Source organism: Gymnogyps californianus, chromosome 2 (assembly GCF_018139145.2).
Source record: "Gymnogyps californianus isolate 813 chromosome 2, ASM1813914v2, whole genome shotgun sequence".
Taxonomy (NCBI): Eukaryota; Metazoa; Chordata; class Aves; order Accipitriformes; family Cathartidae; genus Gymnogyps; species Gymnogyps californianus.
Window position 1 is genome coordinate 5,668,732 of NC_059472.1, and position 25,161 is coordinate 5,693,892.

General features: G+C 43.2%; 1 protein-coding gene across 1 annotated transcript in view; it reads left to right on the forward strand.

Annotated features, from left to right (window-relative positions):
• Positions 1 to 25,161, forward strand: part of COL22A1 (collagen type XXII alpha 1 chain) — a 215,430-nt gene that overhangs the window by 147,694 nt on the left and 42,575 nt on the right. Inside the window, exons 26-38 of the mRNA XM_050892264.1 lie at positions 1,431 to 1,484; positions 1,895 to 1,930; positions 9,734 to 9,796; positions 11,039 to 11,092; positions 12,166 to 12,207; positions 14,099 to 14,131; positions 17,499 to 17,552; positions 18,071 to 18,124; positions 19,261 to 19,314; positions 21,340 to 21,393; positions 22,984 to 23,037; positions 24,006 to 24,110; positions 24,659 to 24,703. Of these exons, the coding sequence (XP_050748221.1) occupies positions 1,431 to 1,484; positions 1,895 to 1,930; positions 9,734 to 9,796; positions 11,039 to 11,092; positions 12,166 to 12,207; positions 14,099 to 14,131; positions 17,499 to 17,552; positions 18,071 to 18,124; positions 19,261 to 19,314; positions 21,340 to 21,393; positions 22,984 to 23,037; positions 24,006 to 24,110; positions 24,659 to 24,703 (702 nt within the window). The remainder of the gene's footprint in view (positions 1 to 1,430; positions 1,485 to 1,894; positions 1,931 to 9,733; positions 9,797 to 11,038; positions 11,093 to 12,165; positions 12,208 to 14,098; positions 14,132 to 17,498; positions 17,553 to 18,070; positions 18,125 to 19,260; positions 19,315 to 21,339; positions 21,394 to 22,983; positions 23,038 to 24,005; positions 24,111 to 24,658; positions 24,704 to 25,161) is intronic.

Below are 25,161 nucleotides of genomic sequence, written 5' to 3' on the forward strand. Positions count from 1 at the left end.
TCTGCGTGAGCTAGCAAGTGCAAGCGGGAAGGGGAGCAGATCTCCAGAGTGAAACACACCTCACCAATCCCACATCACTGAGCCACCGGTGAAGCTCCAGGGCCAAGTCAGCTGGTGTGATTGCACTGTACTGAGTCGTTACGAAGATGGAGCTGGTTGTAAATACAGCAGGGATGAGAGATCCTCTTCCAGTCTCCAACTACTGCATCCGATTTGGCAAACACAGCTGAGCATTGCGAACAGAGAAGCTTCCACTGTCACCCAGGAAAGCCAGTGACACTAGCAAGTCAAGGCGTGTGTCCAAGGCACAAAGAAGAAGAACGAAGAAGTGTAGCAGGCTCCAAAGACATTCCTTTCGTTCCTCCCTGAAGGGCTGGAAAGAAGAGATACCATCCCCCTAAGGCTTCTGTAGGTCTGTGTGGCAGAAAGGTGGTTCTGCATTATTTCCTACTACTTATGCCCCATTTGAAAGGTTCTGCAAATGACAGATTGGGAAAAGTTGTCTCCTCTGCTGTCTCTGCAGTGGGAGAAGGGGGAGAGGAGATTTAGAGGTAGGAGACACTCTGGTTGACTTGCCATCACTATGTGAAGAAGTGTCAAAGAAATGTGCCATATTTTGACTATGAAGGCTAAGCTAGGCTTTGGGGATGATCACACTATATTGGAATAAGGACAACAGCTCTTAACCATCTACTGCCTTGGATTGCATTGGCAACAGTCTTGTCTCTTACACTTGAGCACTATGACCCCTACTTGTTCCAGTAACACACTACATTCATACTTGCCTCTCTTAACTGAATGCACTGAGTGCTTGAGCCCAGGTCTAGCAGAGTCCCCAGCTCCCATTTAATGATGAATAAAGGTGAGGAATTTGGAGCCTATAACAAATTTCTGAGGCCAAATAAATCTTTGGGTCTTATCCACAGCCCTGTGTAGTACCTACTGCACTTACCAGCTATGTAGCATGTTTCAGCTCTTAATCCACTGCAGTCTCTGCTCTCCGTGCTGACATCACCCGCATTGAAAGATCAGTTTCAAAGTATTTACCTAAGAGGCCCCGTGGCCAAGGTCCCAATCCCACAATTATTTCTTTTGCTTAATAGAAATAATGTAGACTTTCTAACCACATATATTTTGAAGAAACTGAATGGAAGTTTTGTTTTTCAGGTAATTCGCTATGAACATCTTTAATGTAACAGTGGTTCATTTTGTGTTATTCCAGAAATATTCCAGTAGGGTGATCGATGCTGGAGATGTGGTTGCAAACAGCACTAGAATGGAAAAATATTCCAGGAAACATATTCTCACATGGCTCCATTTACATCCTCAGGCTGATACTGAGGATCTGAGTCAAAATATTCCTCGCCATTGCCTGCAAACATGCTGCACTACCAGAGGAGTTTGTATATAACTTCTTGTGTTCCCTGCAGGGAGAACAAGGGGAAAAGGGTGAAGAAGGCTTTCCTGGAAAAGCTGGCCCTAAGGTAAGAAATTTTATTTCATGGTTTGCTGTAGCCATTGAGTCAATCAAGGCGTGATTTTGGAAGGTCTTATACTGAAGTCAGAAGAGTAAGATTCCTCTAAAGTTGGAGGCATAAGAGGATGAGCAGATGTGGCTCATTGCCTTTCAGAGTTCATGATGTTTCAAAATACCAAATGCTGTTTGATGCTCCTCTCTCAAGTCTACGTGTGTCGGGACATCTGACCTGGCCCTTGCATTGGCTCCCTGTGGTCTGGGTTCCCAAGCCATCAAGAAGGCAATTTCAGTGCCTTATGAGAAGCAGGTAAAAGAACATGGGCCAGGACCATAGGGGACAAACTTTATTAATGAGAAAGTGTTCTTACAAAAGGGTCAGGTCCTTGCAATGTTAAAGTTTTGCCTTTGTTTTTCCAGGGTGAACCAGGGAGCCGTGGCCAACCTGGTGAGCAGGTGAGCAGGAAAAATAGTCTTAGCAACAAGGCCTACCTGTCAGAGCAATATGAAGTGACCACATGCAATAACAAAGCCATTTGCCAATAATGAGTTCCATGCAAATCATTTGCATCTGTGATTGAAGATGCAACAGATGAGTGGATGAGACTCATGGCTGGACAGAGTAATGCAAAAATTCCACAGCAAAAATATGCTAAATCCAATTTTTCATTGTATCCTGGAAAATTCAATCATGTTGTTCCTGGTGGATAGGGAAGAAAAGGAAAGCAGAGTGGCTTAAAAGTGCTTGTTTTCCTTCACACCTCACATTAACCCAGGGTGCCGGTTCTAGAAGATGAGGAACTCACTTGTAACTATGTGATGCAAGGGGTGATGCTGTCATTTCTAAGTTGTAAATGCTTGCTAGGAAATAACCCCAGATGACTGTTAGAAGTTACACAGTTATCTTGGTCTTTTTGTATTGGGATTTGGGTTTCAGCAGACAACTGTGGAACTCAGTGAAGAACCAGGGAAATGTCCTGCGATTTCCTAAAGCACACAGCTGTCTAGAGCCCAGTCAGGACCACTAACCATAGATGTTAACATCATTGTCATCTGCATGCCAACTTTTCAACTCTAGTATGAAAATCTGTAGCAAGAGAAATCTGTATAAGACAGAATCTTGTATCTTTGGCATATATCTTAGGATTTTGGGGTACAGAGTATATGCCAGCAATGGAAGAGTCTCAGAGCCTCAGTCTTCTCTCACTCCTACCAGTCTCAGTCCAATCTTCTGCGATAAAGATGAAATGGGAGAATGGTCATGACCTCTGCTCCCATGTTGTCTTGTGCAATAAAGCAGAACATGCACCACAAACTGGACTTAGAGGGAGTAAGGGAAGAAGCTGTCCATGAGGAGTCTCATATAGCAGCTTTCCATAAGCTGTGGCACTCTCTCCATGACCATTAAATTTTAGGAATTGCTGACCGTTTTTCCTATTTGTCAGGGTGTTGCAGTCAGACCCCCTGCTGCTATCTACTCCTTGAAGGAATAAGGTTCCGAGTCCAAGGTACAAAGTGAGGTTTATTGGGATAATAACAGCTCTAAGGAAGCCATTTCTATACCCTTCCTCTGTGGTTTCTGTGGTCACCACCCAGCAGTGTCCTTTCACTGTTGCCGGGCAAACAAACTGCCGGGCTTGCAGTTGCTGGGCAAGCTCAGGACTCGCTGTTGCCGGGCTAACTCGGGCCCAGTGCAACGAACGGTCAGACCCCCGACCAACACACTGCCACTTGGTCTGGATCGTCTCCCCACAATCCACCCCTTGACCACAGAAATGACTACCAAAGAGGGGACCTTAAGGTCCGTGCAGTGCCAGTGGGAGCGGCTCTTGCCTCCACACATATGAACTCAGAATGTTGTTTTGGCTGGCACAGGAGGATTAATGCCTCCGTAATTGTGAGGATTTGTCTTGGGAAGAGTTTGATATTGTACAACATTAATGCCTAATGCATTCTTAATACGACTAATAATACATCCAAAAATTGAGGTAACTATGATAACTGCAACTAAGATATGTAATAAAGATTGAATCAGAGAGGCCCACCATCCAGATAGATTGAGTCCCAAATGAGATAACAGTCGTGACATTAAACTGGTGTGATGTACATTCCACAAGGCCTCAGATTCTTGAATAGAATAGAATCATAGAATCATTTAGGTTGGAAAAGACCCTTAAGAACATTGAGTCCAACCATTAAACTAACACTGCCAAGTCCATCACTAAACCATGTCCCTAAGCGCCACATCTACACATCTTTTAAATACCTCCAGGGATGGTGACTCAACCACTTCCCTGGGCAGCCTGTTCCAGTGCTTGACAACCCTTTCGGTAAAGAGATTTTTCCTAATATCCAATCTAAACCTCCCCTGGTGCAACTTGAGGCCATTTCCTCTTGTCCTATCGCTTGCTACTTGGGAGAAGAGACCAACACCCACCTCACTACAACCTCCTTTCAGGTAGTTGTAGAGAGCGGTAAGGTCTCCCCTCAGCCTCCTTTTCTCCAGACTAAACAACCCCAGTTCCCTCAGCCACTCCTCATAAGACTTGTTCTCTAGACCCTTCCCCAGCTTCATTGCCCTTCTTTGGACACACTCCAGCACCTCCATGTCTTTCTTGTAGTGAGGGGCCCAAAACTGCACACAGTATTTGAGGTGCGGCCTCACCAATGCCGAGTACAGGGGGACAATCACTTCCCTAGTGCTGCTGGCCACACTCTTTCTGATACAAGCCAGGATGCTATTGGCCTTCTTGGCCACTTGGGCACACTGCCGGCTCATATTCAGCCGGCTGCTGACCAACACCCCCAGGTCCTTTTTGTCCGGGCAGCTTTCCAGCCACTCTTCCCCAAGCCTGTAGCATTCCACGGGGTTGTTGTGACCCAAGTGCAGGACCCGGCACTTAGCCTTGTTGAATCTCATGCAATTGTCCTCAGCCCATTGATCGAGCCTGTCCAGATCCCTCTGTAGAGCCTTCCTGCCCTCAAGCAGATCAACATTCCCACCCAACTTGGTGTCCTCTGCAAACTTACTGAGGGTGCACTCAATCCCCTCATCCAGATCATTGATAAAGATATTAAACAGAACTGGCCCCAATACTGAGCCCTGGGGAACACCACTTGTGACCAGCCGCCATCTGAATGTAACTCCATTCACCACTGCTCTTGGGGTCCAGCCATCCAGCCAGTCTTTTACCCAGCAAAGAGTACACCCGTCGAAGCCATGAGCAGCCAGTTTCTCCAGGAGAATGCTGTGGGAAACAGTGTCAAAGGCTTTACTGAAGGCTAGGTAGACAACATTCACAGCCTTTCCCTCATCCACTAAGTGGGTCACCTTGTCACAGAAGGAGATCAGATTAGTCAAGCAGGACCTGCCTAGCATCCTTGCCATGCCAGCTGGCTTCATGGGCAGCTCGGACCATGGCCCCTAAAACTGCTGTGGGTTTCTCATGCATTAATTCTCATGACAAACCTAGGTCTAAACCTTCCCTCCACAGCCTGGTTCTGAGGTCTTTCTCATCTTTCATCCCACTTTAGAATTTAAGCCAAGGTCCCGCAGGACCTTGTTTGAGGGTTCCAACCTCTTTCAGGGCTTTTGGGTCGGGTGACATCTTCATCGCACCCTTCGCACGTTCTAGCCTTTTGTGTTAGTTGGTTTATGAACCATCCCCAATTGTTCTGCCTGTTTTGCATTGCGTCGGCGGCACTAATTAAGATTAATTTAAGGCTGGGTCCCGACCCTCATGTGAGCGGTCCTAATTTATCGGGGTTTGGGATCAGATACAACAGTGAGTCTGAAGCTTCCCTGTTGTTATTGCGTCCCCTTTGATCAACAAACAGTTCAACAGCCAACGGCACTAGTCCGTTAGCCAATTCTTGAGCAGAGTGAGCACGAATACATGGTTGTTCTCCTTGCTCCAGTTTAGGGATAACCCCCATCCAATAGGTGGCTCGGGCGGTCAGGGAACATAGTGCTCCCAGACCTGCACTGAGAAAGACGCCAGCTCCCCAGCCTCCCCCCTGAGCTTCCTCTTGGTTGAAAACTATTTGATCACCTCCCATCTCCTGAAGTTGTTTGAGTTCATCAGGCCGTTTACCAATCTCCCTTTGTAACTTGGCCAGATCAAGGAGGGTAAAGGTGGTAGTCTTAACTACATCCCGAGCAGGTCTCCTGTCTGCCGCCTCACTTATTTCATGTTTGATAACAGGGAATACTCGTTGCATGGTATCATCACCATTGTCTGGCCAGTCATCTGGCTCCTCATCAAGGTCGTTCCAGATGTCCCATACCCAGTGCTCAGGATCTCACATTAGGGCCTGCACTTTAAGGGCATCCACAGTCCCGCCCTGTTTCTCCAAGTTACTACTGACCATCTGTACTACTTTGGCTTCTAATCTCTTCTCATTTTCTCTATGTTTCTATAAAGTTAGACCTTGCATCATTAGCTGCATCTCTTGCCTTTGCATCTTCTCTTGTAACCTTTCAGTTTGAGCAAGCAGTTCTCTCTTTTTGTCTTCCCATTGCTTATTTTCATTATAAGCGTCATGATAACATGCACCCAACATCTTCTTACAGATAATGCCTTTACCTTTTCCATCTTTAAGTTTTCCCCATGCCAGGTCTGTTTGGCTCTTCACCTGGTCCCACTCAGACCACTGGTCTCAGACCCAAGCATCGTCAAACCAGGGCCTGGGGGGGAATCCCATGGTTACCCAAATAAGCCTCTACCCTGTTATCCTTGGACCCTGCTCGCTGCACCATTTTGTGTCACGGTCAGACCATCTGCTGCTGTCTACTCCTTGAAGGAATAAGGTTCTGAGTCCAAGGTACAAAGTGAGGTTTATTGGGATAAGGCACTTATTAAGTGGATAACAATTACATCCCCCTGCAAGTGGGAACTATTCTGGCTTCTATTCCAAAATTCCTTATAATCTACCTAACAGGTATCACTCAGTTCCCAGGAAAGTATCCTTACCTAGCATCCCAAGTAAGGGGAGATCACCACGGCGCGGGCCAGCTGTTCCTCAGGAGTGTTTGCCTCGCTCTCAGGGAGCCATTTCTATACCCTTCCTCCCCTTCCTCTGTGGTTTCTGTGGTCACTGCCCAGCAGTGTCATTTCGCTGTTGCCGGGTGTCATGGTTTTACCCCAGCTGGCAAATAAGCGCCACACAGCCACTTGCTCATTCCCCCCCAGTGGGATGGGGGAGAAGGGTAAAAGTGAGAAAACTCATGGGTTGAGACAAAGATGGTTTAATAGGTAAAGCAAAAGCCGCGCACGCAAGCAAAGCAAAACAAAATTCATTCACCACTTCCCATGGGCAGGCAGGTGTTCAGCCATCTCCAGGAAAGCAGGGCTCCATCACACGTAATGGTTACTTGGGAAGACAAACGCCATCACTCCAAACATCCCCCCCTTCCTTCTTCTTCCCCCAGCTTTATATGCTGAGCATGATGTCATATGGTATGGAATATCCCTTTGGTCAGTTGGGGTCAGCTGTCCCAGCTGTGTCCCCTCCCAACTTCTTGTGCACCCCCAGCCTCCTCGCTGGTGGGGTGGTGTGAGAAGCAGCAAAGGCCTTGACTCTGTGTAAGCACTGCTCAGCAATAACAAAAACATCCCTGTGTTATCAATCAACACTGTTTCCAGCACAAATCCAGAACTTAGCCCTATACTAGCTACTATGAAGAAAATGAACTCTACCCCAGCCAAAACCAGCACACTGGGCAAACAAACTGCCGGGCTTGCAGTTGCTGGGCCAGCTCAGGACTCGCTGTTGCCGGGCTAACTCCGGCCCAGTGCAACAAATGGTCAGACCCCCGACCAAAGCACTGCCACTTGGTCTGGATCATCTCTCCACACAGGGATGTTTTGAATTCTAATACCACCTTCCAAAACACTTGCCTCTCTCTCCACAGTGTGGTGTTCTCCACACATTTCATAAATGTTCTGTTCTCTGTCACCTCAGTTGTAAATTAAAATATTGAATGGTGCAGAGCCTTAGAGAACTTCATATATCCTCTGAGTTTGACAGGAAAGAGCTAATAACAAGTGTGTGAATGTAGTTTCTTCAATCAGTTGTACACCATCCTCCAGACACCCTTCTTCTATGCAGTATTTCTGTAGTTTGCTAATGAGGAAGTCATGTTGGCCTGTGTCAGATGTCTTACTACTGTCAAGAGGCATCACATAAATGCTTCCTTCTTGTCTGCTTAGTTATCCTGTCAAGGGAGGGAACTGGATGGGTTTGAGATGATTGGTTTTTAACAAATCCATATTGGCTGTTTCGTATTACTTTTTTGTCCTTGAGCTCATATAAATTCATTGACATTTTGCTTCAGTATCTTTCCAGGGGCCAGAGTTACACCACATGTTTTTACTTTTCCTCTGAATTCTCCTTTTTTCTCCCTTTAATGTTAGGCCTCGTGATCTGTGGGATCTCCCCATCAGCCAGGTTCCTGCAGTGGCTCTCATAAAGCACCACTCCCTCTGTCACCAAATGTCACTGTCTTCAGAATTCCTCAAACATCACCCTGATGTTCCTAGTCATACTGTCCTGGTTTTGGCTGGGATAGAGTTAATTTTCTTCCTAGCAGCTGGTACAGTGCTGGGTTTTGGATTTAGTGTGAGAATGAATGTTGATAACACTCTGAGGTTTTAGTTGTTGCTAAGTAGCGCTTATCTAAGCAAGGACTTTTCAGTTTCCCATGCTCTGCCAGCAAGCAGGTGTGCAAGGAGCTGGGAGGGAGCAGAGCCGGGGCAGCTGACCTGAACTAGCCAAAGGGGTATTCCATACCATGGAACATCATGCTCAGTATATAAACAGGGGGGAGCTGGCCAGGAGGCGCGGATCGCGGCTCGGGCATCGGTCAGCGGGTGGTGAGCAACTGCATTGTGCATCACTTGTCTTTTCTTGGGTGTTATTTCTTTTTTTGTTATATTCCTTTTCATTACAATTATTATTATTATATTATTATTATTATTCTTAGTTAGTAGTGTATTTTATTTTACTTCAGTTATTAAACTGTTCTTATCTCAATCCACGAGTTTTACTTTTTTTTTCCTCCTCCCCACCCCACTGGGAGGAAGGAGGGGGAAGCGGCTGCGTGGTGCTTAGTTGCTGGTTGGGGTTAAACCATGACACATAGTCACCACAGCATCTTGTTCCTCACCTGATTTCTTCTGCAGACTCCTTGCACCTATATCATGATAACGTTTTGACTCTTCCCATACTTCAGAGATAATATCTTTAAAGCGGGGATCACCTTTTCTTCATTCAGTATTTGTACAGCACTTTTAGTGCATTTGGGTCCTGTCCATGACTGAGATCCTTTGTGATACTGCACTACAAATGCATATAGCAGAATAATTATAAATAGGAAACCACATGGTTATTTTCAGATGGCAAACTGGGTTAGCCTGGAGCTAAATTTGAGAATACTTGATCTATTTAGAACAAATCACATGACACAGAGATCATAATTACTCCAATAGCAAGTATTGTAAAGCAGAAACTCAAAGGTAAGGTTCAAACAGAAAGAAATCCAAATGTGCAATAATGCAGCCAGAAAATTCTAGATCTGTTTGTGAGGCAACATCTGTACTGTTCAGATTAATACAGTGCAGTTTTTGCATTTCCAGAATGCACCAGATCATTAAAAATGAAAATAAAAGATCTAATTTTTTAATCTGCTTTTATTTGCTTGCTTGGTCCTGCTACAGAGCAGCATGAAGAAAACATGTCCTAAATTCCATGGTGTCAGTTAACAGTATAACAGCAAAAAAAGGGAGGTCTTAGCTGCTGTTTTAAGTAATGATTTTCCAAGAATAAGAAATTATTTGATAATCAAACTAATCCCTTCTCTATCAGCAAACTACATCTATAATCAATCCCATGAAAAAGCTGAAGCAGGTTCTGGCCTACAGCATAGACCATATGTGTCATGGTGTCACTTAGGTATCAAGAAGAAACCATCTGCAGTCATTACGAGATCTGAACAATTCTCAGTGTAATATCAGACATGCAAAGAAATAGCTAAATCAAGGTTTCATCCTGCCCATCCTAAGGGCACTGTGGCTAGATTAGCCTATCCTGAGGAACAGACTTGATGCATTTTTAACTGTCATGAGTGAGAGAAGAGTGTGGCTCACCATTCTGCCTTTTCATTCTTCATTATATTTGAGAGTAATGGGGTTTATTAATAGAAGCCATGCTTCATGCCCCTTCCTAGGTTTCACACACTTCTTTTTGTCTTACTTTCAGGGTGAAGCAGGTCTTCCTGGTTCTCAGGGTTTACCTGGACTGAGAGGAGAAAAAGGAGACCAGGTGAGCGACTTTGAGCCACACCTTGAATTTTTTTGGCCATTTGGCGCCAGGAGGCCTTACCTGGAGTGTCCCTAGATGATGTTCTCTCTTGGTGTGATTGCTGTGGTGAGCAGCTGATTGGCATCCAGCAAGGTCAGCAAGTACCCCTTCCAAAAAGGTACTTTACTGCCTGGTGACTGCCTAATTGCAGTGGAGGTGCTAATGAACAGTATCTATCCTAAATGCAGAAGGTTATGACTCGTGAGGCAGTAGAAGAGGTACAGTGGTCTTTAGGCCTTACTTTCAGAAATACCTGCCTGATTTAAGAACATTAAAAGAAATTAATAACAACAAAAAAATCACAAATCTCCCTTGTCACTAAGCCCTGGAGAAGGCTCCAGATGGTTGGATCATTTTCTGATGGCCTAACTTCCATGCAAGTCCTGGTGTCTACTGGTTCCCCTGGCTAGCTCCAGACCTCCAGGGTCATTGACATACAGGAAATAGTTGGATCAGGGGCCTGACAGTAAACTTAGCCATGTAAATGATCATACTCCTGATGATAACTGACTGCATGCTTGAATGTGAGCAAGAAGGATCTAAAATCAGCTGAGGTCTTACTGTTCAGTTTGCTATAGTATATGTATTGTAGAGCATAGGGTATAGAATATATTCTGTCTATATATAAAACCATAGAAATGTAGATCAGATAGCTCCTATTTGAATGCAAGATAAATACATTTTGTGTATGTACTTTGAGGAGTATTCACATCATCCTTGTTAAGCATCTCCCATTCAGATGACTGGGATACCTGAGCAAAATAGAGAGGTAGGCACCAGTGAATGGATGATTCAGAAATCTTTAACATAAACAAAACTAGTAGCATGAATGTCCACTTTGGGTCTTAACTCGTGTTCTGGTGCCTCTCTTGTCCAACTAGAAAAAATCTGGTTTTTATAACTGCATCAGGCAGTAGGATCTTCTACATGCAAGTTGATTTAGGATTGGTGCTTTCCTTTCCATGAACTTAATTGCTATTTGTTGGCTTTTGAAAATAGTGTGGATTTTATGAAGCCATCTCCAAAATGTTACGTTTTTAATTGCTTGCGCTACATCTTGGGAGACAAGTAAGATCAACTCTTGAATCAAAGTATCTAGTTGATTCAAGTGTAAAATATTGTCAATATTTTGACATCAAATCTATATCCATATCAATCAAATCAAAACATGCATATTTCCTGCTTTCTTTTCCCTGCTTTTAGGGAGAAAAAGGAAAAGATGGTCTCCCAGGATTGAAAGGTGAAAGAGGAGAAAAGGTGAGTCATGAAATGAGCATGCTCCTCCTTAGACAAGAGAGGAAAAGAGGCAAGGGCACAGAGACAAGTGATAGAGGAGAATATCTGAGGAAGATTAGAAACATCAGAAGTCTGTTAGCTGAGCCTTACTGAGAAGCAGCAGAGAAAGCTGTGTGTGGGACAGAGACAACCATTTATTGAGTAATGCAAGAAATAGTAAGCAGTTGATGAAATCTAAGGACAGTTTCTTTAGTTCAAGGAAACTTTTCTTTGTTTTAAAATTGCCTGATAGAAATGAGCCTGGAATTAAATTCTGAAGAACTTTTCTGTGCCTGCCTGTGATGTGCTAGAACAATAATTTAAGGAATGGTCTGGGCTTCTGCCGTCACAATACTATTAATTTTAGTGAAAATGAGAGAACTAGGCAAAGGTGATGTCCACCAAAATTTGCATTCAACCACTGTGAACATGAAGGTGAAGTGAAGCACTGACCTTGCAGATGCCTGTGGTTGTATAGTGAAAAATTTGCCCTCGTTATAGTGGCAATAGCCATCAGGAAGTGGGTACCACTTTGTTCTTCTTCCTAGGATACATCAGCCCTCAGTTTACCAGTGACTCTCACCATCTATGGAGGGCGAGAACTGGATTTAGAAACTCACATTTTTGATGAAAAACAGAGGATTTTTTTTTCCATCCACAAAAGAATATTGGCTAAATCATGTTTTTCAATCAAGAATTTTGATCAACTTTAACTTAAATGCAAATTAAACTCCATATCACTCCTACACTGGATGGGGTAACATTAGAAATTCATTGACCTATGAAGTCAGATCAATGATAAAGTCATAAAGTGATAAAGACAGCAAAATGAGAATCCTGTATGCAACAAAGCAAGGACAGCAGAAATTCGGGCCAGAGCAATGGGGTAAATTCCACCCATCAGAGAAGTGCTATGAGATTTTCAGTGCCACTGAGCTGACAGGTTGTCGTTGGGTTACATCTCATCTGGTAATGTTGCATCTTCTAGCTGATAATGTTGAGTTTTATTTGGGCATCTTTTTATATCCTTAGTTATATTTTTCTCGTCTCTCTAGGGTGACACGGGTTCCCCTGGACCACCAGGCTTACCTGGAACAGTAAGTAAGATTGTGTTCTGTGCTGTAACAATATTTAAGGCATCATCACACTTCCTCCACACGAATTCCTCAGAAACAAAGCTTTTCAAGATCCCTACTTCTCTGAAGAAACTGTAGGATCCATTTACTCTGAGATTATCTCCCTTCACTTCAGAGAAGAAATATCAAGGTGTATTTGGTCTTTTTATTTTTGGAGGAGGTTGTGCCCTCCTCTGCCTCTTTGCAAACAGCATTTTTATATGCCCTTGCCTTGTGGTAGCACTTAAATTGAATTTGTGATTTGTTTAGCAGCTGTGGGAGCTGTCTGAAGAAGGTCGTGGCTGAAAATGGGGAGTGTGTTCATACAGATTTTCCAGGGTGAGCTAGATTTTTCCAACTGAGACCTCAGGATAAGACTGGCTCTGAACAGATACGAGTGAACAACAGCTTATCTTTTTGGGGAACAATTCACCTTCTTCCAGGAAGAACAGAGGGTTCCACTTCTTATTGACATGAACTTATGGGGTGGAGGATTCAGCTTCAGCAATGCTGTAGCCTCCCAGAGCCTCCATCGCATACAGTGCCATGCTGTGCTGTAAGCCCGGAAAGACCCTCTCATCCCAGAGTTCATTTCGGATTCAGCACTGGATCCAACACACAAACCAGTCATACCTGATTGCATGTACCCTTTCTGCTAATAAAAAAGACGACCAAGAAAACATCAATTTATTGTTTTAAAAATGAGCCTGCAAAATTACTTTTGGGAGCATGAGCGTAATTACAATGAAGTTCACTACAGGCAATTAAACCAGCATCCACTGAATGTAAATACAGAAACCTCACAGTTCCCTCCAGCAAAATCTGAGTAAGCAGCTTGGAGTAAGCGCTAGGAGCAGGCCTGTCATTGCAACAGGAGGGCTGATCCCAGTCACAGATCCTCCAAAAAACGGCAGATATCCACTTTTCAGCTTTGCTCACTGCCACTGGTTGCAGCTGCCATAGTCACATTATGGAGAGGATTTGAATCAAGGTTTGTTGGTGAAAATCAAGTGCCTACAGAGCTTCATGCAGCAATGGAGGAGGTGTTATAATTTATTCCCCACCATTAGTTGGGCCTCTTTAATCTGTGCCAAAGGGTGCTTCATGGTATGATGTAGGAAGACTATACGTACCGCACTGATGATGAATGATCCAGTCACAACACCAAGGATAAATCTGTCTTCGTCAAAGTGGAGAAGGCAGCTTACAAACACAGTACAGCATGACTAGATATAGAGAAGATATGCCCAACTGTGCAAGCTTCCTGTGTTTGTAGGGAGAAATGATTTCTATTATTTCAGCTGTAAAAGTAGGTGATAATTTTGACATATCCTCGTTTCATCAAGGACTAAATTTTTCTTCCTAATTTTATCAGTTGTGATAAAAGATACTGCTTCTTTCTACAAAACTTGATCCTTTTTTTGTGGCTAGTCCTTCAGGATGACTACGTAATCCCTAAGACAACCTTGTTGAGATGTATATGTCTTGTACATGGTACAAAGCAGAGAGAGAACACACCAAGCTCAGCCATGGAGTTAGGAAATTTAATAATACTGAAGATGGCTCCAAGTGGAAAAGTGAGCTGGAGATTGCTAACAGTAAACTTGCTAACAAGGTTAAAGATAGTTTGGTTTTTCATAGCAGTGGGACATACAGGATGTTTTTGAGTTTATGTTCATATTTCAAATACTCTAGGAAATGTCTGAGATCTGGGGGCTTTTTTCAAAACAGCCAGATGTTACAATGAGTTGCATTTATAAACATACTGATGGATATATGGAATGTGTAATCTGTAATGACAAGGAGAATACATGTTATTGCATTTCAAGGAAAATAGGCAATACTTCTTTTAACAATCCGGTTTCTCTTCCAGACAGCCTTCTTTACCCCACACCCTAGGATTCCCGTAAGTAACATCTCTTATAAGCATGGCCTCTGGCTTATTACCTCTTGTATGTGATAGACACACAGCACCTTAGTATTTTCCATGTTATTTAAATGCTTTCAGTAAAGAACTCAGCTTGAGTCTGGTTCTGGGCAACTTCACCATTGTAACCAGCCATGATGAGAAGCCCATGGCTCTCCTGGTAACAGCAGCATCCAAGCCAGCTGTGGCCGGGACACAGCTGTATGCTGTCCCAGCCTCTTAAATGAAGAGTGCTTGCAGCACATAGCGGGAAATGTCTGGCATTATATAGGATCACACCACTGGTATGTGAATAAGGTTGTTAAGGATCAGAAGGCTTTATGGCATGTATTAATGGCAGAGGTAGGCTGTAAGAGTGCCATTAGAAAAGAAAGTGCGTATGCCAGGTTCTTCAGAGGCTGAGGAAGGAAATAGGAATGTCAAGTAGCACTGCAAATAGAGACAAGATTTCTTTGGTTCACTTTTCCCCTTGGCTCGTAGTTTGCTGATTTATATATACTAAGGAAATATGCAGAACAATGACATCTCATGTGGTCTTTGTAGTGCTACAATCACAGAAGGAGTTACCTCTTTTGCTTTGAGCACATTACTCTTGTAAATGAGCTGCAAGACACTGAAGAATAACAGGCTTGAAGTGTGTCAGCAGGTCAGGTCGCTGGGATTTCTCCATGTGCAAGATGAATGTGATGATACTTACTGTAGCACAGGTCTGCACACAGCGTTGCAAGCTTTGGGAGGAGAAGGGGAGGTAAGGATAGTTACCTTTGATTTACAACTCAACAAATTAAGGTGTCAGAAGGTGGTGATAAGCCTTGGGAGAGTGTCATGGGTTATGTTATAGAGGCCACAGGACCAACAGGGTGCTGAAAGTTGTCACTCTCCAGAACACAATGCTTGCCATTGCTTTCCATTGAGTATGTGGTGTATAGTACTGGGGAGCAACTTAACACAGGCGGAGACAGGAAACACAGCCTGGATAAAAGGCAGCAGCACTATTACTCTCTTTACTTATTATTAGTTAAAATCAATTTCATTTAAAACACACCTTAGTAATTGTCAGAAACAGAAAATCTCTGACCAAGTGAGTCTGAGCTCCCATTTACCCACCACCGCAGCTCCGTTGTGTGTTGTGGGTGCAGCCTGTGCTGTGAGCGCTGCAGAAACTTGCTGATGCAGCAGGGCAGTAAAGGGGGGTCGGTTTCTTCCACGGGGTGCAGGGAACTTTTTCATGTTTATTTAGGCTAGTCAGTTAAAATCATTAAATATTTCTTGGAGCTGGGGTGTGTGAGAACCACAATGGTGGTCAGGTATGATGGCTGGAAAGAGGCAAAAGCAGTAAAACAGGAGACGGCTCCTCACTTTGCCTTCTATCTCCCACTGCAGCTGGGTACAGCTGAGCCCCCACTGCATTTGCTCTCCTTTAAGTGGCACAGAAACGACTAACACATTAATTGAGACTAGAGGAGGATATTGCCGGAGCAGGTCAAGGAAGCTGTAAGCACTGATCTGGTCCAGGTTGGTAGCAGTTGTTAGCTGTCAGCGCAGCATTTCTGTTCACTGAGCTGTAGGAAAGAAGTGGGTGGCGGTGGATTACGTCCAGCTGCCAGGGGCAGAGGTGTCCACAATGTGCAGGACTAGCGGGCAGTGTTAACAGTCTCAGCAGATAGTCGTGGGTTCGGCTAATTTGGAAGGACTCGCAGGCAGGTTTGCTGGCAGGTTGGGTTAAGAAATGCTGCCTCTACCCATGTTTGTGGCAGTGCAAGGACATTAGACTGGAATTTTGCCAATTTTGCATTACCATGCAAGTCAAGTATCAAGGAAAAAGTGGGAGAGAGGAGAATATTAAAAAAACTTCCTCCCTTTGCCTGTTGAGTTACTTCTTCCCTTTGCAGTCTTGCTTTCCCTGGTAATATGTGCCCTTATTCCCACTCAGTAACACCATCTCTGCCTACAAATTTATTGTCGTATGTCTGTGCCTTGTTGCTCTGCTCTCTCAAAAGGGTTTCAGAGCTTGAAATGTCCTTACACAAAACAACTTCTAGGTACAACCATACAGGTTTGTTGCATAGGAGCCTTTGCTGGAACTACTTCAGGTGTCCCCGTTATCTTTCTGAAGGCCACTAGATGGCATCAGGGACTGCCTGATTAGAAGTTGATCAGCCAGGGTGCTACTTGAAGAGTAAAATTCCTCCTATTATTTATCACAGATGATAATATTTATTCATAATGCATAATAAATACAGGCATAAGTAATATTTATGCCATTACATTTATTTTGTCTGTTAGAGAATCATTTGCAAATGGACTTTGAATTCCCAGGTGTTGCAGAAATGATTGGCAAATAGCTGACGTGAATAAAATTCAAGCTGATTTGTCTGGGGCTCTGCATTTTGACTGATCACTATTCCTTGCGTGTGTATGTAGCTTAAATCACTGATGTTCTTACTCTTCCTTGATTGCATAATTGAAACACTTTGTGTGATAAATAATGAATAAGTAATGACTACTGTTGCCTGAATACATATGTTCATATAAATATACAAATCTGAGTATTCATGTGGTGCCTGGTTTATTCTGGCTAGTTCCATAATGTGTGCTGTTCCTTTTCAATTTATCAAAAGCAGAAATATGGACTTAATGATTATTGTTCTAGAGCTCAGAACAAAGCTGATGAACTTCTGTCTGAAAGCATCTTCAATTTACTGTAAGGAGGAAGAACAGGAATAAATTAATCCTATTAGTCAGTGATGGTGGTGCATGAAATAATGTACTGACATTGTGGGAGGGAGTGGAAGTTGCATGAATGTATGGAGATGTTAACAGAACTAGACATCAGGAAAAGCTGCATAGTGCACATCTCTGGAAGATGGTGACCCTGAACACCTCTGCCTTACAGGTGGAATAGGGAACTGTCTGTATGTGGGATAATTTCCCCAGTTGTAGGATGACATTAGGTCTGTGGTCCTCTAGAGAGGTAGTGCAGTGGCGCTGGTGCTTTTGCTGTTGGTCGTATCTTCTGGCCTTTTAATACATTGAAGCTGAATTGATCAAATTTTGGAATAGTAAATTCTTTAACTACTGTTCTCTGTGAGGGAAAACTGCTCTCTTTTTAAATTGAACATTTCTGCAATTATTATCGTAACAGTCCAAGAAGTCTAGACAATGATCTCCAAGTCTTAGTGTGTGATATCAGTTTTGATTCATTGACCTCAAAGTCCTTTGAAGAAGCTACTATGTCAGAAATGGATAACTGATTGAAAGAGCCCTCTTACCAAACAGGACTAGTGTAACTTCCAGCCATGGAAATAGCTTTTATTTCTCTCTTTGTCTTATTGTTTTATATCAGGGTGAACCTGGACCAAAAGGGGAGAAAGGAGATCAAGGAACGAGCGGAGAACCTGTAAGCACAGCCAAGTGTTTCTTTGGTTGGTTTTGAGCTTTAGTAAGGACAGGACATGAGAGCTGCCTGTTTGGAGGGAGAGGGCAGGACACGCTGCTTCCATAGTTGGGATGCTTCTCTCATCAGAAGTGGCCACAGCGGTGCTTGGCTTTGTACTGACTGTAGAGGAAGCTACATGACTACATGAATTTAAGTACTTAATTTATAGCTCTGGGCCTTAGTAGCTGAAAAGAGGACTATGGGGTTTGCTAGACAGAGCTTGGCTGACAGTAAGGTTGCACAGGATTTATTAAGGGCTTTTGAAGTGATGTGGCCCAGCTAAATTGTGTATTTGGCTACTCCATTTGTATTCTGGACTGCTCTTGTTCTGGATGGAGCACCCAGGAGAGACAGAGTCCTGTGCAGTCACAGCCTCTGTAAAAATCACCCTTTCTTCTCTCAGTGGGAGGAAGGAGAAACATCTCCTTCCGCTCAGAAGAAAGGAGCAATTTTCTTCACCTCTCCCTCTGTTTTTGCAGGGATTACCTGGGGTCCCAGGTGAACAAGGTGTCCCAGGACCTGCAGGAGTACAGGTAAGAGGGCCTAGCCTTGAAGGAAATCTTTGACATGACCAGAGAGGGGTACCTTCAAGGTCTATATCACCATAAATAATTCTTCCCCTATATGCCAACAGCCCATTTCTCCTTCCTCATTGTTGTAAGTTCAGGGACTTCTGTAGAGGTATTTACTTATGCTGGACATCAGGACAACATGAGGAAAATCAAAGCAGAAACATGGCATTTCTGTAGCATTATCAGTATTGTCTGAGAGACTCCTTCCAACTTCAGGATCCTTCAAGAGGGCATCTTGTATTGATGCCACTGAACCACCGGTCTCACAGATAAGTTACTGCAGTACATTGCCAAAACATTGCAGAGCATTCAGGTTCAACCCCAGCCCATTTGACCTTGAATGCACTATGGCTCATGTGAAATGGTTTTATAGTCTCAATTATCTTCTGAAAGTTTCTTGGCTCACGCATATTATTTCCAGTCATCACTGAGGTATGTTTTCATGTCAACATGGGAGGGTGTTCACTCAGCCATCATCTGTGCTGTGCCCAAGCCATATGTTAGCTATTACTTGGGCATCAATAGCTTAAACAGGTTAACAGCAGTCTTCGCATTATGAAAAAAATGTAATACCATGCAAATTTTAACTAACATCTGGTAAACGGGGGACTGTTCAGTGAGTAGACCCTGTCTCCTGCCAAAATCCTTAAGAAAGGGCTACGTGGTGTGTAAGACTGGGACAAACGCTCTGGGCTGTGGTCTATTTTGACCATTTCTAAATGGCTGCTGTTTGTATTTGAGAACTGCAGGTAAACCCATCACAGTTGAGATGGAAATGAAGTAGCTGGTAGGCCTGAGGATAGGAAGGAGTTTCACCCAGATGAATGCTTGCGAGTTTCAGCATGCTGTGCTGAGAAACAGCCTCTGAGCTGATCAGTCATTAGTAATTCTTCTTATGTCTCAGGGTTTTATTTTTATATTTCATTTTCTCACTGCACGGAGAACTGGGAGACATTTCCTCAGCCATTAAACTCCTCTGTGAATTGATTAACAAAAGCCATTGCCTAGTGCACGTTCAGGCGTCTTGAAGTCTTTTTGTCTGACAGGCAGTCCCGTCCCATCTCTAATCAGCCGATATCTCTCTTCTTTCTGCACAGGGTACAAAGGGGCAGAAAGGAGCCCGAGGAGAAGCCGGAGCCCCTGGAGAGACTGTGAGTAACCGCTTCCCTTGCAGCATTTTTCCCTGACAGTAACACACCTTAAGGGACACTGAAGTCAATGCCTTGCAGATTCACAGTCCCAGGCTGCTTGGGCACAGGCACATCCTAAGCTTCAGCTGGTAGAGTTGCTGCTTGCACAGCTGCACCAAGCAGATCAATGCCCCAATCAGCCCAGCTCTAAATTGTGCATATTTTGTTGGCCAAGTCTCTCCCTCTCTAACAAAATGCCCTTTTTTCTGGGTGAGGTGCCAGCAGAGCTTGTTACTGCACTGCGATATCAACCAAGCCCAGGCAGCCAGCTTGTGCAGGGAGCTCACTTCTCATCAGCAACCTGAGTTAGTTTTTGATCACGGTTGGTTTTAGGCTTCTTAGTTCTGCTTTCTTTAATACAGGCTCACCACCAGAGGAACCATCACATACCACTTCTTGAGGCATATGTTGTAGGGAGTGCTGCTATTGTCTGACTGTGTGCTAAAGAACAGCAAAGGATTCAAGTCCCGTTTTATTATTGTGAGAGTGTATAAGCCCTTTGCGGCTGAATAAAAGGCCACATACTTTCTTTGCAAGCAGAGAAGGAAGACTGAAGAACTATTTGAAATAATGATTGAGAGAGAGGATGTTTGTGTCTGGGAGAAGGAGGGAATAGGACATCCAAATTAAGCATCCTAGAGCACTGAAATTTCTTCTTCCACCTTTGTGTTCATGGTTTTCCTTCTTGGGCTTGTGCTTAGATGTTGTCTTTAGCAGTGCTTTGTCCCTAAACTCTGAACTGCCTGTCCCCAGCTCTCTTTCACTCTTGGTGGAAGGACTCCTTAATCTTTTTAGGGAGAAAAAAAAAAAAGGGGCAAAAAATGTCCCCCTTCCACCAAATGGATCCATTGGTTTTATTTCTTTGTATAACCTGGTGGCTCAGAGGACGTTAATGATATGGAAATGCAGGTATATGCAGGCACCTTTTTTTTTGGCCATCCTTTCACAGACTGCCACTACTCCAAATGTTTCTATTGGCTTGTAGACCAGTGACTGCAAATAACACAGAAATGAGACCTTCAATTCTCTTCTAGTGAGCCAAAGGCAACAGATAGACATTCACTTTGTGATGAGCTGTGCTGTGGGAAGATTTTCATCGTCTCCCAACTGTTTGCATTGTCCTTCTGCAAGATATTACTGCCCAGCCCTTCCAGTAGAGGCGGTTTCTCTGTACTCTACTCCAAGTCAGATTATTTCAGTCTGCTGATGCAGATGGTTTTAGATAGTCTGTCTGGTTTAGCCCTAAAAGGATTAGCTTTGCTAATAGAAAACCTTTTCCTTGCAAAGCTGTGACGACAGGTGAACCCTGGCCAATGCAAGGTGACGAGCAACTACAGAGGTAGCAACCTCAGCCTGATATGGTCCAGTATAGAGGAAAATGTCTAAATATAGCCTGGTAACCCCAAACATGCATCTGTATGGGGACATAAATCCCCAAATATATGTCCTTTCATGTCCCCCATGCATTTTTGGGGACACACATGGGCTTTCCCACCCTAAAAAGCTTTCACTTGCAGACAGAAAAGACCTGCAATTCAGAACTATAACACTCTGAAATGGTTTATGCTGTTCATCTATTTAGTGCAAATGAGTGTTTGCAGGATTTGTTCCCCAGAGTAGAGAAAGGTAGAATTGTCAACAAAACATATTTTGTTGACCTAGATTTTTATTTTAATGATAAATCAACACACTTTCCTCTGTTCTTTTGATGTTTCAGGCCCAGACTTTTCTTCCTGTATCTCAGCTAGATTTAGGATTTATTTTGCTGGAAGGTAATTTTAAGCTCCCAAAGAGAGTCTTCATCCATTTTGTATTGTTTCATGCTTCTTTACACTACAAAGTGTTTTGCAAAAATGCTATTTTTTGCTTTGTGCTTGTACAACACCTTGCCTGACATGAACTCCAGTCTCACTTGGAACATCTTGTTCCTATGGTGGTACAAGTTGTGAATTACATATGCACACACACTTCATTTTCTTAAAACAGGGTGTGACTGGACCAGCAGGGCCCCCAGGTCCAAGAGGCTTGCCAGGAAATGTGGTATGTATGCACCAGTGTATTTGTTTTCCCATCTGTACCCTGATTTCTTTATTTAATATGTTTAGTTTTCCCTTCCACAGGGTTTACTATCAATCAGGTTCAAAAGGCTGTGTTTCATTACACTTTTTTTAAGGTTGAATTGAAAGATCTGGAGGCACCTGGGATTGGTGTATCCATGAAACATATTCTCACATTCATTTGTAGCAAGAGGGAGGCATGGAGCTCCTTCATTCCTCACCAAATTGTCAAAAGCGATTTTTGCTGCCAGCTTTTCAAGAGAAAAATTACAATGTTTATTGTGTCTCTGGTTTTGTTTCCTTTGCCTTATTTTCTTTTGTCCTTTCCTTTTGAAAACATGACTTCTTGATATAAAAATTGCATGGTAAACTCCCATTTTTATTATGAAAGCATGTAAGTATTTGATCCTACAATCAGAGCCTTGAAATCAATATGGTGTCCTCCTTACTTTGGTAGATGTTCATCACCATTGTTAAGTTTTGCATGATGGAACTTTTCATGTTTGCAAAAAAATCTTCGGACTAACTCTACTCCCTGCTCCACCAGTGTAATTTTCTTTCTAGTGCCTGGGGATTCTCTGGGTTTACACCCTAGTAAGTGAAAAACAGCAGTTAGACCCCATGTTATAATGTATTCAAGCACAGTGGTTTAGCACAGAGGGCTCTTTAAGGCAGAGTTTATTACCTGGGCAATCCAAGAAATCTTAAATTGCCTTTCTACTAATTGTTAAGATACATCTGATTTAATTGTGTTAATAGAGTGATTTAATTTCAAACTGAAAGATGATACAAAAAGTGAAGACCTTTTCCAATTTCATATTCCTTTAAGCAAACTTCTATACCAGTAATACCAATATATTACCTATAAAAGCTAATATAGTTGGAAATAATTTTTACTGGTGCAGAAAGGAAAATAATTATTGCATCCATCCTGTGAGGAGGTCAATCTAATCTTACTGGTGCCAAGACATCATTTCACATCTTAAAATGGAGGACCACTCCATAATGTGTTACGGTGAGTTAGGAAGTTACAGTATTTAATTTGGAGCTCTAAATCATCTATGTTTTGACAAGGAATCCTTTGAGATCTGCCAAGATGTGAAAAGGATTGAAAACTGAAATCGAGGGTAAAATGAACATAGCTATGTTTTCCAATGTATAGCTTTGGAGAGCAATAGACATAAAAATTAATATTGTGAGACTTTTGGCTTCTCTGATACAGAGGTGATGATTGGGGGTTTGTGGGTAATGGATTAGAAACTGCTGAGGATTTCACAGAATGAAAAAAATAGTTATTGGTAGAAGGAGAATGCACAAATCTGGGATTAGCTCCATTTCTGCTTTTGCTGTTCAGCTCTTTTTTATATTGAAAAAAAAATTAACTCCTTTAAGCACTTGGTACACAGCTCTTCTGTGGTGTTCTCTGGATTACAAGTTGTCTGTACTGGGAAATGTAAAACTGATACTAATCCTTGAGATAGATTGTACTGAACCCACAGGTCTATCCATTTGCTTTAGGATCAAACACTGCCTAAAAAGAGAGTTTTAAGCTTTAAAGTTCTTTTCTCTCCAGGGTGTGCCTGGAGACCCTGGACTACCAGGAAAGGAGGGAGAAAAGGGGGAAAAGGTGAGTTTGATCATTCATGGATTTGTTTCTTTTTTTCTTGGCCATTTTAAGTAACCTGGGACAGAAGCAGTCTGAACTGGGAAATTATTTCATAGGTTCGTGGACGGTTAAGACACATGGGCTCATTAGATCATCTTGTCTGACTTCCTCTATTATGCATGCTATAAGGTTTTCACCCTGTTGCAGCTTTATAATTTACCTAGTAAAACCACTGAGATACAACTGGATACAGTGAAGTCACTGCTGCACATTTTGCAATGACGATCTTCTGCTGTCCTCATCGGCTGACAAGAGCGGGGATTTGGTGTTTTAAGTACCTCCTATTCATCACTGTAAATCCAAAGCTGGACGGAAAACTGGCCTTCATGGTTAGGAAACTGAGATTTCTGCTTTCCTGATAAGCTATTGTAACTGGACCATTAGTTCAGCTTTCCAGTGCATCCTTGCTTACCTTTTGCCTGCCTTGCCTAACTGTTATGTCCCATCTCATAGCTAGGCAGTGAGCTTTCTGAGGTCAGGGGTTTGTAATTTACTCATACGTTGCACAATGCCCAGCGTGCTGGAGTCCCAATCTTTGTTTGCTGGAGTAGGAATGATTAATCAGAAACATGGCTCCATATATGCATATATATGGGGTTTAAAAGGGGATGAATCCCAGCCCCTTCAGTCAAATCACCTTCCAGATTACTGAGATCTACCTCAGGGTCATGTGTGGACCAAGGGCTCTCTCATATAGCTGGTTCCCAAAACATTTTGAAGTCTCCTTTTACTTTCCTTAAGGAAAATTACAAATGCCTTGAGATTACTGAAGGAAAAGGCTTCCCGTAAAAGAGGGTTTCCTATGATACCAAGAGAAATTCAGATGAGAAGGCTAGAAAAAACACATATCTTTCAGTCCCACTGAAAGACCTGAGACAGGAATGGTCTTTAGTATGCTACTAAGAGTCTTGCTGGATTGTCTTCTACAGGGTGATCCTGGAAAAGAAGGAAAAGTGGGTTTACCTGGGCCAGCTGGGGAGCCAGGGCCTGCTGGAGAGCCAGGTTTGCCTGGTAAGGGTAAAGATGGAGAACAGGTAAGTATTATGGGCAAGCTTTGCGCTTGAGTAGTTCAATGTGAGATAGACGAGCATGACTTCTGCAGGAGAATGGTGGATTTGTGGTAGAGCTAGGCTGCATTGTCACAAGTGCTCGCAGGCTGTCTACCTGAAGACACAAAAGGCCTGGTTGCGCAAAATGCTGCAGATCACACTGCTGCATCCAAAAAGGCAGAGAGAACTGAAGCTGTATTTCTGAACATTAAACCCCCTTCAGTGTGCCATGGTGTCCATTGAAAATGGAGACCTCCACAAGGAGTAACTGTTGTCCTTGTGACCAGTACAAAAATGCTTAGCTTGATGGAAGTTCCCTAAAAGCATTTAATTCTAGCCAAATTAGCAGATTATTTCATTTGCTTACACGTTAGCAGTAAAAGATGACCTTTAGAGGTCCCTTCCAACCCAAACTAGTCTAGGATTCTAAGGAGGGTGGTGGTGGGGATGCTTGCTGCCTTGACTGTCTCGAAGTCCAGGCTCCTATTTGGCTGCATGGTGACTGTTTTCTGGTTTTGGCTCTGTCACTTTAGGGGCAAAGAGGCCCACCAGGCTTGCCAGGACCCTTTGGACATAAGGTGAGCATGGGCTTTATTGTGGACTGCTTCTCTCCATCACTGGAACTGGAGAAAACGTTACGGTGAAAACATGGTCTGTTTTTCACTGGAAAATAGTTTGTGAAGCTTTCACTCAAAAATGCACTTGCAGCCTTTTAGGAGATTCCTTTCTTTATTATTCCGATATGTCTGTGGATGTAAATATTAAGATATGAATTACCTGTGTTCACTTTCCATATTTAAAATTTCTTCCAGCTTTATGTGAATTCAACACATACCAAGGACTAAATACACACTTTTTCAGGGAAACTGTGACTGGGTACCTTTAATCCATACAGCCAGAGAGACATTGCGTAGCTAAAGGATGACCTAGTCTTGAGACCGCCTGTCAGCCCCTCAAAGAGCACTCCTCCGTAGCACTCATTTCCTTCACCTCTCTCAAGGAGGATATGAATTACTTTCCAATCGGACCAGATAGT